At 31.6% G+C, this 14712-nt stretch overlaps 1 protein-coding gene and 1 long non-coding RNA gene across 3 annotated transcripts in view; both read right to left on the bottom strand.

The window, feature by feature from the left end:
* The window catches only part of LOC126886435 (paxillin), a 312639-nt gene extending 305261 nt beyond the window's left edge, over window positions 1-7378 (bottom strand). The window contains exon 1 of the mRNA XM_050653373.1: window positions 7215-7378. Within this exon, the coding sequence (XP_050509330.1) occupies window positions 7215-7230 (16 nt within the window). The 5' untranslated portion in view covers window positions 7231-7378. The remainder of the gene's footprint in view (window positions 1-7214) is intronic.
* A 3324-nt stretch (window positions 7379-10702) lies between these two features.
* LOC126886432 (uncharacterized) lies at window positions 10703-14244 on the bottom strand. 2 transcript variants are annotated; one of them, XR_007698616.1, is made up of 3 exons: window positions 12940-13841; window positions 12679-12881; window positions 10703-10883 (listed from the first exon to the last, which is right to left on the bottom strand). It is a non-coding gene; the product is annotated as an uncharacterized LOC126886432 (long non-coding RNA). The 2 variants fall into 2 exon arrangements; XR_007698615.1 differs by having other exon boundaries at window positions 12679-14244.
* Between the last annotated feature and the right edge of the window lie 468 nt (window positions 14245-14712).

The raw sequence follows: 14712 nt of genomic DNA, 5'->3' as shown, positions 1-14712 counted from the left end.
CCTAAAATTGTTATAGAATAGAATAATAATATGCTTTATTGTCATGAAAAATTTAACAATTTAACAATTGTCATAAATAAAAACAAAAACAAATACAATTTACTAAAATTATATAAATCGTCAATATAAATAAAATATAATGAAGTGAACGAAAAACAGTAACAATATATTGCAAAATTTTAAAAAATTGCAAATTGCATAATCTACCTTAAGAAATTTATGCCCGGTTGCACCAACGGATCTTAGGCTTAAGTCGAGAATATCATAAGAATTAATATAATATAATTATAATATATTATAATAAGAATACCATAATATAATAATAGATATAATTGATAATAAGGTAAGAATCTAAAATTATGGTGCAACGTAAATGATACTCAAGGAGGCCCTATCTAGAAGTAGAGCTTAGCTAAGCTGGAGCTTAAGATCTGTTGGTGCAACCAGGCATAAATAAGTTAAGTTAAGCTGCTGCATATGACACTCAAATATAGATTAAAATTCTACTTATACATAAGAATACTGTAATTTCTTAGTTATTGGTTAAGAAACTCTGCTATTGAATAATAAAGTTTTTCAAATAGATAGGCTTTTGTCATTTTACGGAACTTGGGGAAAGATGTTGCAGATTTAAGTTGCAGAGGGAGATGGTTGTATAGTTTTTTACAGAATATAATATAGATTTCCTCACTAACTCACTGGACGGGATCGGTAAATAGATTTAGGTACTGTTGTTAAACCACATGATGAATTTTCAATTTTCACAAAATTAGGCATAAAAACAATGAAGAAGATGGTTCTAACAGAAAGAGACGAAGCAATAGTTGTAATGAACTTAGATAGAATATGTAGTTCACATATTTTTGCACACTCCGTTGGCAAAAATAGATGCAATAATACATAGAAAAGCAAAGTAAAGCTAAAAAATACTAATCATGAAACATTAATTTCTGAAGTGGAAATCGAATCGTCAAATAAACTAATTATTATAAAGAGCCATAAATATTGAGAAATACATTATATGAGTATAACTAAAATATACTTTATAAACTGTACCAAGGCATTTTTAGATAACAAATACCTGAGGGGTGTAAAATCAAAGGCGGCAATCTCCACTTTTTCATGTTTTGGGTTAGGGACGCCATTTGTTGCGTTTTTTTATTATCTGTTAGATAAGACTATTTGTAAAAACCAAAAGCGGTCTTAACTGTTTACAAATCGCAGTGAAAATTCATGTTAGGATCAAAAACAGCAATATCCATAGCAGAGTGCGTACCAAACACGGCAATCTCCGCTGCGGGCCAATAAGAACCACGTTGCGCTCGCACGTGATCAACTGTTAATGTCGTGAACTCTGTCAAAACCTGTGAATATGTACCCGAACTTCCGGATATTTTTTTTACGTGATATGCATTTAAATTGCTTTTACATTATTGTTGAATATCAAAATATATTTTTCTTCACTAAGTAACCGGCACAATGATGATTAATTAGTTTCAAAACTGGTAATATCCTTATAGATCATTTTCATATCAGTCAATCTGCTAGCGTTGCAAACAAAAGCGGCAATCTCCAAACAAAAATATTTAAAAAAAGGAAAATAACTAATTTCTTAAGCTCCTCCTTCTGGACATCCGATCACAAACCAAATTTTATATGATTCCTATTAGTTTTATTGCGTTAATTTAATTTTGCTAGTTTCTACAGTTTTTCGCGGTTTCCCAAAATTATGGAAATGGGAGATTGCCGACTTTGATTTTACACCCCTCCTCAGAAACAGTCCTAATTTTAATCTCTTTTTACTGTGGTAGTTCTATCACTGACCACATGCTTAAAGCAAAATCTTGTAAGAAATTCTTGTAACTAGGTAATGAGTAATAATTATATTGGCTAAACATTTACCAAGAGTAAACATGGAACTTATTTATATGGACAAAACATTGTATTCAATAGGAAATGAGTCATTAGTATTAAGTCACTGGATTAATATGCATTGTTAAAAATAAAAAATATGTTTCCTCTTCTAAAGCATATTTATATTATATGTAAATCTAAAATGATATTGAAAATTTACTGATATTTACTATATACAAATAAAGATAAAATAGGGTAAATAATTGTATGTCATAAACTTATTCTTAGAAAATGAGTATAAGTTATGGTAGAAATCAACATATTTTGCCACTCCCTTCGAATACAAATAATTGGATAATTAATACCATAAAATATACATACATACAGTGGTTTAAAAAGAAATAATATAAATTGGGGCCATGTACAGCAGAATGTTTTCAAATATTTTATGTACATTAAATTAAACTGATTATTTCATTCATAGGAGATTCTGACCAATAGAAAGCTACAGACATGCAAATTAAGGTGATAATTTTTGATAATCTCCCGACGCGTCGTTAAGTATATTACGTCAGATGCCCTTCGTTGCTACGAAAAAATACATTCAGTGACATTAATAACAATTAATGTTTTAAAAATTATAAAAGTGATGACTTTCAATCGTCAAATATTTATAAAAACTGTGTGTTTATTGGTACTAATTTGTACTTACATAAATAAATTACAATAAAATTTCGATTTTGAACAGTTTTATTCATGAAATAATCGCAACAAATTGAACTCGATCTCTGAAATTAATATAGAATTTTTGCTCTCGTGACACTTTGACATAATTTCACTCGCCTTCGGCTCGTGAAATTAAAACTGTCAAAGTGTCACTCGGGAAAAATTCAATAATTTCAGTACTCTTGTGCAATTACTACTGAAAATATGTATGTGTTATGGAAAATATTTAAACTATCCCCCAAAGTGAATAGGATTGTCAATGACCCATTTTTTAAGTCCTAAACATTTGGTCGAGGGTGCCTAAATACCAATTTATTTTTTATCGCCAAGTAAATTCGTTTCTCAAATAATAATATCTCTGATTTTAAAGATAAAATCTAGGATGCGGACATGTGTGTTGCAGTTCTTATTGAGCCCATTATTATTACTGCAGAAAATAATAGTGTAACTGAATTTTGTGAATCTGAAAGTGACTCCGTATAAACATATATTTTAAGTAATAACTAACATAATAAAGTTCTAATGTAATAATTATTTTAGGTTACTACATTCTGAAAGTACTTGAGGAGAGGTCTTTCATCTTAAATAGATAGAATATTGTAAGTATGTAATAAATTTATTATCATCATTTTTAGACTTTTACAGAGGCATTTTAAGAATTTCATGGATAGATTGTGTGACTAATGTAATTAGGATGGGCAAGGAATGCGAGATTATTAATACAATCAAAGAGCGCAAACTAAAATACAGTCGGAAAAATGAAATAATACCCATGAACGATCACATCAATCACTTATTTTGTATTTGCTATCTTTTTCTATAACAAGCGTTTGTTATTTATAGAAAAAGACAGCAAATACAAAATAAGTGATTGATGTGATCGTTCATGGGTATTTTTTCATTTTTCCGACTGTACCTTAGCCAGAAATGAACAGAGATATGGCTAGTGCAAGTCATTCTTCAGGGAAGGTATTTGGAAAGAGAGGACCAGTAAGTAGAATATCTTGGCTTCAAAGCCTGAGAAAGTGGTTCAATAAACCTACAAGCAGACTATTCCGAATAGCAGCAAGCAATGTTGGGATACTGATGCTGATCGCCAACATTTAGAATGTATAGGCACAGTAATAGGTCTGGATCCCGTGTATGAAAAAAAAGTTGATTAATAGCAAGCTGAAAATTTGTTAATAGCTTAAGGGTGTCTAGTCGGACAAACTTTGATATATGGGAACACTGGAACAGGGGAAGTTTTATTTGTGGAACAGGTTAAAAATTTGGAACAGTCAGACCACGAAAACAGCACATGTATTTTGTCCGACAGAAAAGACTTAAACTCTCCGAAAAGAGATTAAACTCTCATGCAAAAATCAGACTGCTATTTATCACCAAATGGGCGTTTTAATGAGTGGAACATGTAGAATATGTCAAATGACAGGAATTATGACAGGTGATAAATAGCAGTCTGATTTTTGCATGAGAGTTTAATCTCTGTTCGGAGTATTTAAGTCTGTTCTGTCGGACAAAATAAATGTGCCGTTTTCGTGGCCTGACCGTTCCAAATTTTTAACCTGTTCCACAATTAAAACTGACTCTATGATCATTCACAACCAAAAATATAATCAAATTTATTAATTTTGTAACGCAAACAAATTAAGTAATTTGTCAGTTTGTTTATACATATTGAGAACTTCAAAGCCATCAAAGTATGTATTTGACTCGCCATTGGTCACTGCGTGAGTGCCACCTTCATTGTGAATGTCATATCGCGATTCTATTGGTTACAAATCTGTATCGTAATGAAAATATCTGTATCATAATGAAAATATCTGTATCATAATGAAGTTCATTATGATACAGGTAGTGAAATAGTAATTGATATACCGGGTGTCCACTTATATTTTCCCCCATTTTTACTGCCTATAACTTTTAAACGGCTCAAGATAAAAATATGCGGTTTTTGCTGAAATTTTTTATTTTAGTAAAAGTTTTGTTTGAATGTACCCTTGCAATATCATAATGAATATTCAACTCTACCTAGAGGTAATAGTGTAAATGATGTCCTTTCAGAGACTGACGAAGAAGATTGAGTTCAACTTTAATATTGCTGATGTGTTTTTTATTGTTTTTGTCATGAACCTCAGTTGTTTTTTTTATCGTAGAAATAGAATATTTTCTAGTAACTTGAACTATTTCTTTTTGTTTTTTAATGTAAAATGTCTAGAATATCTAATATTTATGCAATAAATATAATAAAATAATATTAGAATTTAAACCGAGAATGACTTATATTCTTGTAATTTTCCCAAAAGACACTTCTCATCTCATAGCTTGCACTCATAAGATAAATATATTATAAAACATTTCACCTTCTCATAAAATTACTCATATTTGGTAAATTAGCCGTTTTCAGTTACCTGGTTAATATAAAGCATTATGCTTATAATACATTTCTCCTGATTGCATTCAAGAATCACTTTGTATAATGTGCCATTAATTTTAAAACTAGACAATATTTCTTTTAGAAATTTATACCATGAAAGCATTCTACTATAAAACATTTATATTCGTAAGATTTGTCAAGATAGTAAGCTTACAACAAAAATTATAATTTTTTTTTATAAAATTTCAAACTTTAAACAGTTCTCCTGTAAATTTCGTAATTGGCGTATTAGCAGTTTTACCTTTCAAGCGTCAATATGACTGTTTTGGGATTATCGCGACAACAAATGAATTGGTGAGATCAGAAAGGGTATTAGTCATTTGTTGGACATTTCGAGAAAATTGCTGAAATCTGTCTCGATCAAACAAACCTTATTTATTGCAACTAAAATATATTTATGATATTGTATGATATATTGTAGTTGAAATAAATAAGGTTTGGTTGATCAGAACAGTTTTCATAAGGTTTCTCGAAATGTCCATCAAATAACTCGTGCCCTTTCTGATCTCACCGATTCAAATATTTTAGTGTGCAACATAAGAAGTATGAAAGTAAATGGCTCTAATAACACTAGTTTACAACCAATTAGCGACTGGAATGCAAAATGTTGTTTTTTGTTAATTTTTGCTCTCTGAATATGAATATGATAATAAAAAGTTCCTAACACGTAAGATTTTTGAGTTGATTTTTTTCAAAAAAAAAATAAGTTACGATTTTTGAGTTATGAGTATTTTACTAAAAATTTTTTAAAACAGTCATTTGTAATATCGGTGAGTGATGTTATCAAATTAATGTTTTTCCTAAAAATTGTGCATAATTTATTTATTTATTTATTTATTTAAAACTGGGATATCTAATTTCTACGAATAACATATTAACATTTAAATAAAGAATAAACCAAAGGTAATCCTTTATCAGTAAACCTACCCATTTAAACTTATTAGTCCTAAACCGTTTTAATGACTGTTACTTCTGCATGACAAAAGTGTCTGGGTTTCCAAGGAAAGGCAAGCATAAAATTGAATATCCAGATATTATCTCAGCAATAAAACCGATTTTCCATGGAGAAGATTTACCAGTTCCAGGACCCCGGCAAATTGGGAAGAATATTTGGAAATGTTTGGCGATAAAAGTAAACCCGATGATGTATCAGAAAAGAATGATTATTACTTTCCCGAAAGCGACGAAAAAGCACCTTATTGCATCAAACAAGCCGAATTACATGATTTAGTTCGAGACCTTCACTTGCCCAAAGGACATGCTTAACTCTAGGTTCTACATTACAATAATGGATTTTTTTTAAATGGAATTTACTTGCCAGTAAAACTTATAATATTTAGGAACTGTAACCAGGAGCTATCCTAGTTTTTTACTATGCAGGATAAAATGTGTGTTTGTATTAATCCACATAGTGTTATGAGAAAATTGGGATAGCAGAAAATTGCGTACAAAAGACTTTACTATGGTTTTTGTTTCTAGTTCTGAACTTATGTTTTTATTTATTATTTAATTTTTATAATAAACAGCAATATTTGATGCATTCTATAACTCAACATTTAACATTTCACCTGACAAGACAATGTATGCGTGGACCCCTACACAGAAATGCACGGCACCTTAAGAAGAAGATAACTCAAAATCTATATGTGGTGGAAAATTTTTGTGTTTGAATTCGCATTCAGGACGCTTTAAACTACCCATTACAGCCATTTTAACATCAGTCGCAATTTTTTTTTGTTTTTTTTTTTTTGTTGACTAATGTAATTATTCCAATAAACAACAATGTAATTTGCAATTTACTTTCGTTCTTCATATTTTGCACAGTAACTGGCTAACTTCTCGGACCCTCCAACTTAATGAAGTCCAATATTCGTTGTCGACACTCTGCTGAGTTCAAAGATCTGCTTAAAGCTTTATTTTTATATATTCAAAAACTAATGGTCTTTATATGTTTTACAAAAAACTTAACTGCAATCTTAAAATAGAGACTATTAGAGACAGTCAACGTTTTGTGTTTATGTAATTGTCCCCATCAATCATAGGTTCTAAAAATAATCATTTGAAAAAACGTAAAGCTGAAAGCTGTATAAAAATCCAAAAATATCTGTTACTACTGGATGTGTTTCATTAATGTTACAAAAACATTCAGCACCACCTAACAATAAGGTTATGTTTACAAATAAACTTATGTACATACCTAAGTGGTCATCCATGGTTATAATCAGTTAAAAGTTCGTACACTAGTTTAGATCACGATGTAATTAAAACTATTTACAGTAGACTGCAATCTATTTTTTATTAGTATTTTTTCGCAATCAATTAGCGATTGTCAAATTCTTAGCTGTCAAGTATTGTCAACAATAAACGACCTTGGGGAGAAAATGTTCATTTGTTCATTATCTTATACAAAGTCTGTATGTGATAATAATTTATGCTTTTAAAAGTAGAAATTTCTTTATTTTATAAACATGCTGTTCTAGTATTAATAATTCGTGAAATAAAAGCAACAGCTTTTAAAATAATTGAAATGAAATTCGAAATTTTCGCTCTTTACTTTGCATAATGAAAAAGAGAAAGATGGAAGTGCAAGGTTCAGTAATGTACTGGCCTAATCCAGCGCCTACTCTTAATTATTTGTAACAAAAATTATTATTATTTTATATGCGTAATTTTACGAGAATATTATTTCGCTGATCAAAAATTATAAGACAGAAATATTTGTATTTTTTTACAACTTTTGACAAAATTTATCTTTAGCTCTCATTGAGCTTGCGGCGAATATATGAACTATATATGAAATATATATTTAGAAGAATATAATATGAGAGAAAAATGAAGATACAAGTGAATGCCTAAAAAAAGAAAAGAGTGAAAGATCCCAATATGAAAAGAGGAATGAAATGATATAAAGAGTGAGAGTGGGATGTAGTGGATAAAGTTCATATTGGGATCTACATCATTTTCTTCATGCATCGGTACATATTCGATGATGACTCCCAGAGTCACGGTAGACACCGTTCTGTAAGCTCATGCCACCCTCGACAGACGTTTGTTTAGGTGAGATGCCGTGTATACTGTATACCACTAAACCACATTCAAATAACAAATTCCCAACTATAAACAAACGCACGTATTACTATTCGCCGTCTCATTCGTCAAGAGGCTGTTAAATGTAATTTATTGCCCTAAACGAGGCGGATTCTCATTTTACAGGTCCAAACTGGCCAGTCTGAAAATTCAAATTGTAGGTAGCGTATTGGTTTTTAAGATACACTTCAGGACGACCCTGTTTAGCTTCCATGCGCGTTTGTTTACAGTTGGGAATCTGTAAAATGAATGGACTTTAGAGTAAGATCGATTACAAGACAGAATGAAGGGTCCTCCTCGTTTCAGGTTTGGGCTCTCGATGTTGAATACGATGACACCGCTCCTACGTGTCCCTTTTCTTTCGATTTGTTTCAAAATCACACCTATCTTACGCAGTTCTTTCTCTTCTTCTTCTTAATGTACCATGTCCTTTCAGAACGTTGGTTACCATCATAGCATCATAATTTATACGAAAGAATACATAAAAGTCAATAATATCAAAAACAAGAATCTACAGGTCGAGCAAGTCTCGTAAATTTCACGATTGCGAGCCACGCTTCACGCAACCGTGTTTGCGTACTTGTGTTTCGAGTTGCGTGGTCGTGCGGAGTTATATTTACCAATTCGCGCAATCGTACTTGAGACGCTGTATCAGGTGAGGTGTTTGAAAATTTGTGTAACTTGATTCTGTGGTTAAACTTTTGTTTTATTTTTTTTTCGCAGAAAATTTTTAGATGAAGTAATTGTATGATGAAGATAACACAGAAAATACAAGAGGGCAGCATACTTTGCAAAACAACTGTTACAATTTGAAATCAACAAGTTGTTGTCTTGCAGGTAAAAAAAGTGACTTTTTAAAAAAATTATATCTTGGAAACTAAAAATTATTTTTATTTATAATTGAAACATGTAAAAGTATAGTACTCTCAAAAAAATTTCAGCCAAAAATATTCATTTTTGTAGAGTTGACTGCAATTTTTCGACAACAGCCCTTTTTTGTGGTGAGCAGCATAACAAGTCTAGTCTCATCTGAAATCAAAGTTTCTTGTAGTTTATACCTCTGGCTAGTGAATGAACAAATGATTTTTTTTAGATGAGGTCATTTTTGTTTTATAAAAAAAAACTACTTTAAAAATGAGAAAAATTGGGGTCAAAAATGTGTTTAAACTTATGTAAAATCTTCAAATTTCATTTTTTTTTAATTCCTTCGTTCATATTCTAGCCAGAGGTATAAACTACAAGAAACTTTTTGATTTCAGATGAGACTGGACTTAGTTATGCTGCCAACGCAAAAAAAACTTAAACTCTACAAAAATGAATATTTTTGGCTGAAACTTTTTTTGAGACTACCTTAAGTACTATACTTTTACATGTTCCAATTATAGATAAAAATAAATTTTAGTTTTCGAGATATATTTTTTTTAAAAAGTCACTCTTTTTACCCACAAGACCTATGTAATCCCTTAAAAAAATGTTTCAAAGAATATGTTTGATGGCCAAGATGCATACATATATTTAGAAGGAAAGTTCCTGATTTCTGTAGTATAATACATAATACCAAAGAGGAAGTAGCCCTAAGCGCCGGACTCCACTTGCGATTTGTAGTTGTGAAGATTGAACACATTCTTTCAAATAGAAGTCAATCCATGATTATTTAGTCACAAATGGATTGACTTGTATTTGAAACAATGTGTTCAATCTTCCTGATTACAAATCGCAAGTGGAGTGCGGCGGTAATAACACCAAAATATTCCATATAGGTCCATAGAAGGTACACAGACATTGAAAAATTCCTGGAATATCCCCGAAAACATGTTCCCTGAACATCCCAGGAAAATCCTGTGTCAGCATTTTAAACATTACCTGAATGTCTTATTGGAACATTCCATGAATGTCCACGAATGTTCTCTGGACATTCAAAATATATTTTGTAGACATTCCCTGGATATACCAGAAATACAGTGATGAGCGCTCTAATAACGGGCAAAATAGCACAAAAGATGTATTAAGTAGTGAGATAAAAAGACATGAAACTAGTCGAGCTGGGAAATTTAGCGATATTAACTTATACATTTAGATTGTATTGATTGTGTACCACCTTCAGACATATCAGACGAGTTTGGAAACTACCACTGTCACAGTGACAGTTTTAGTTGACATACTCCTCCGATATGTGTAAAGGTGGGATCAATATAACGTAAATTTAAAGGTTAATTTCGCTAAATTTCCCAGCTCGACTAGTTTCATTTCTTTTTATCTCACAACTAAATATGTTGCCCATATTTTGCCGGTTATTAGGGCACTCATCACTGTACATCCTTGCTGATGTGACAATACCTCCTATCTGTTTTTTCATGAGTTTTGTATGAGAGATGGAAAAACATGTTTTAAGGTCACCTCCTGTGTTCATATGTAAGTTTTGACTTGTTTTGTAGTTCATAGATAGTTTAATTTACTACAAAACAAATATCATATGAAAACAGGAGGTGACCCTAAGACAAGTTTTTAGTCTCTCTTACAAAACTCATGAAAAAAACAGATAGGATGTATTATTACATCACTGACGATATGTGGCCATACCAAATAATACATCCTTGATAAATATAAACATTTTTATTGAACAAAATCTTTTCATACATTTTTTAATGCAATTTACTGATATTCCTAAATATTTCAAAAAAATATGTCACATTTGCTTTGTAAACCTTTCTTTTGCCTTTCGTAGCCACATATTCCGTTTCCTTCCTGGTTTTTTGTAGACCACTTCTCTCAGCTGATTCTAAAAAAAAATAAAAGAAATGGTAATTTTTCTATCCTTTACAATTAACAATCAGAAGAAATATTATTTACAGATAATGATATGCATAATAATAATAGGTTTGTTTTAGCATCAGTTTCAAACAGTTTGAAATCATCAGCGAATAGTGGACCAGCGCAAGTAGAGGGGATCGCACTGGTGACTGTATTATGTTCTTTTACCGACCAACTTTTGCTGACGGTTTTTGACTAGTTTGACTGTTTGCTAGAATAAACCTAATAATAATGAATATTTTGTATTTTGACAATGACATCTGATGTGGAAGTCAAAACATTAATAAAATTATTTTTTCAAGTTAACTTTCACATGCGCGTCTTAAAATTGTACTTTTAATACTTATATCATAAATAACTATTAAAACTATCTTAAGAGGTAACAGTATCGATCAACAGGTAGCGTAAAGGTGTTCCAAGATTGCGGCTGTAATTTTGAATATTTTTTCGAGATATTTGGCACACATATTCTTAATATAATAAAGAATGGTGGTACAGAGCCCAATTTGAAAAATATATTAATATGTGGAAATTACTTTGTAATTAAATACAATATAAAAAAACGAGCTTGTACCGCCATTAAGAAGAACAAAAAAATACACTTTCTTCAAATACAACTTTTTTATCCGATTTTGTGTTATTTTGGAACTACTAAAATTTTTTATTTCATTAGTAGTTCCAAAATTACACAAAATCTAGGCATCGGATAAAAAAGTTTATTTGAAGAAAGTGTATTTTTTTGTTCTTCTTAATGGCGGTACAGGCTCTTTTTTAAATATTGTATAATTACAGAGTAATTTCCACATATTAATATATTTTTCAAATTGGGCTCTGTACCGCCATTCTTTATTATTTTACGAATACGTGTGCCAAATACCTCGAAAAAATATTCAAAATTACAGTGGCAATCTTGGAACACGTTTTGGCTACCTGTTGATCGCTACTGTATTAACTTAAAACATTGTAATTTGCTAAACCAGTATATTTTACTCTACTACTACTCTACTAGCTACCTCATTTTCCACTGTTTGTAAAGACTTGTTTACATGGGTAGAGTTTTGAGGAGAGTAGAGTAGCGGTAGTACTCTACCAAAAATGGCTTGATACCATTCACATGAGGAGAGTACAAGTATAGTACTGATGCTAGTATAGTGAAACCGATTTTTGTATTTTTAAACACTCTTGATTATAAGTGCACCTTAAATTCTTAATTTTTTGCTTAAGCTCGTTTACTCCAAAGCCTCCTTTGCCATTCTTTCGACGATTTCATCCTCCGCAGCTTGCTGCAAACTTTTATTTCTGTAGTATACACTACCTAAATTCCATAAACACTGGTATTCGCCGTATTATAGCTCTACAAGTTTTAAAGTTTCATCTTCAGTGAACTTCATTTTCACTATTTACACAAAACACAATTCCAGCCAGAATGACAGCGCCCCCATGTACTCTCCTACCTACTCTATTCTGCCATAATTGAGCGTGTTCCATGGGTAGAGTGTGCAGCCGAGTAGACATTTTGGCAGTAGTGGTGGTCATAGAGTAGTTACTTTGCCATAGGTTGCTAGTCACTCTACTTTAACTCCAACTATACACTCTACCAGCTATTCTACTGTGCTGAGCATTTTTACAGGTAGAGTTACTCTACTCTATCAAGGACTTGCATCATTACTCTACCCGTGTAAACAAGTCTTAAATCTACTGAATGAAAATCTACTTAATCTTAATCTACTCTTAATGAAAAATGTCTAAAATCATTTACCCACCTAGTATTATTGTAGAATTTAAGACAGTCCAGTGCCTTATAAATAATTTCAATATGAATATTTTTTCCTTTAATTCTCCTTTGATAGCACTCCATTTTAGATTTTGGGGAACTTATTTCATTGTGTTTATAGCCCATATTTATTGAAGGAACCCAATCTGGAGATTGTTATTATCGATTAAGTCGGCTGGTTTTCCTATTTTCCTATAAGATTAAAATGTTAACATCTTCAAAAATCGTTACTGTTGTAATTGTAACTTACCAGATATAAAATGATTACAGCAGACAGGACAGGAAAATTTTCATTTCGCTAGTAAAACCTGTACATTGTATTGCATTTAACCATTGTTGTCTCTCAGATACCTTATTTAGTTCAGTTTAAAAGTGAACTTTATCTTGACTTTATCACAATTACTTTGCATTTCACACTTCAAAACACAACACCAATGAAGCATATTATCTTTCTAAATTAATACTTCCAGAGAAAATTTTAAATTAATCTTTGTACAACACAAAATTACAAAGAAATACAACTAAAATTATCTAAAACTCATGAAGAACAGATAGAATAAGATTTATCTTTTACACCCAGTAGCCATGTAGCCATATTGAGAATAGTATATTATTATCAGTAGAAACCAAAGAATACATATCTCTCACAAGAACCGACACGGACGGCGATTCTTTTGTTGTTAGCATGTACTTAATTTTAGTATCGAGTTGGCAAGTGTACACGCGAGTACACTGAGAAAAGTCTCACACATTTCTGGCGTGTATCAATAAAATTTTAGTTGCACTGAGAGAAAGGTTGCATGCAGGGCCGGCTTTTGTTGACATTCTTAATATGGTGGAATTATTTTTGATTTACAAAAGGTTGCAAATACAACACAAAGTAATGGTGAGAATTATATTGATTAAAACCATGGATAAAATACCTTTTTTATCCTGATTTTAGCATTGAAAGACCAATAATAAAATATATTATAGTGGCGTGACATTCACTAATTATTCTTTTTGGCTTATATTGATACAACGATACAAAATATAATTTGTTGTTTTCACCAATTTTGAAAAAGTGTGAACAAGTTGGTGAGAATTTGAACGACTTGGTGTGACCTAATAGGCTGTCTGTCCGTCCGACCGCGAATATAACTCATTCAGTCACTATACCAGGTAGAATGACAAATGAGGTGTCAAATGAAAGCTTATAATCCATGGATGGTACTCAAGGTGAGACATTTGACCTAGACTGTCTGTCCGTCCGACCGGAAATGTAACTCCTCCGTCACTATACCATGTAGAATCACAAATGAGGTGTCGAATGAAAGCTCATAATACATGGATGGTACTAAAGGTGGGAAATTTGACCTAGGACTTCCGGTTTTAGAAATGCGACCGGAAGTACTCTTTTAAAGTCACCGCAATAGCACAAGTGATATATTATTCGACGCGCATTCGCAAGACGAGAACAAATATATACTTCTGGTTTCATGACTGTCTGTCCGTCCGACCGCGAATACAACTCCTCAGTTACTAATACAGATAGAATGACAAAGGAGGTGTCGAATGAAAGCTTATAACCCATGGATGGTATTAAAGATGAGAAATTTGACATCGGACTTCGGTTTTAGAGTTACAACCGTAGGTACTGCTTTAAAGTCACTCAAAATATGATATGAATGTAAAACAAGATGACAAAATTAGTAAAATCGTAGATCAATCGACGCAAAGTTACACGAAGAGTTCCAATATCGACTTCCAGTTCTACTTTCGATTACTTTGGGTGAAAACCTAGGACCAATTACTTGTTTGTCGAGGTATTTCCTAATTCATTATATTCGTTATTTCGTAAAATAATCGAAAAATAACAGCCGTTGTAACCGTCACGGAACCCAATTCTTTTTGGATGACAAATGTTCGTGATCAACAACAAGAAACTGTATGTTAAAATCGAATGTCAATATTTTCAATTTTTATTGTCTTGGAAACCAGCCAAAACATTCCGTACATTCCAGCCAAAACCAGCCAGTACATT

The sequence above is a fragment of the Diabrotica virgifera genome, chromosome 6 (assembly GCF_917563875.1).
Source record: "Diabrotica virgifera virgifera chromosome 6, PGI_DIABVI_V3a".
Classification (NCBI taxonomy): Eukaryota; Metazoa; Arthropoda; class Insecta; order Coleoptera; family Chrysomelidae; genus Diabrotica; species Diabrotica virgifera.
This window is presented reverse-complemented; position numbering and strand designations above follow the sequence as displayed.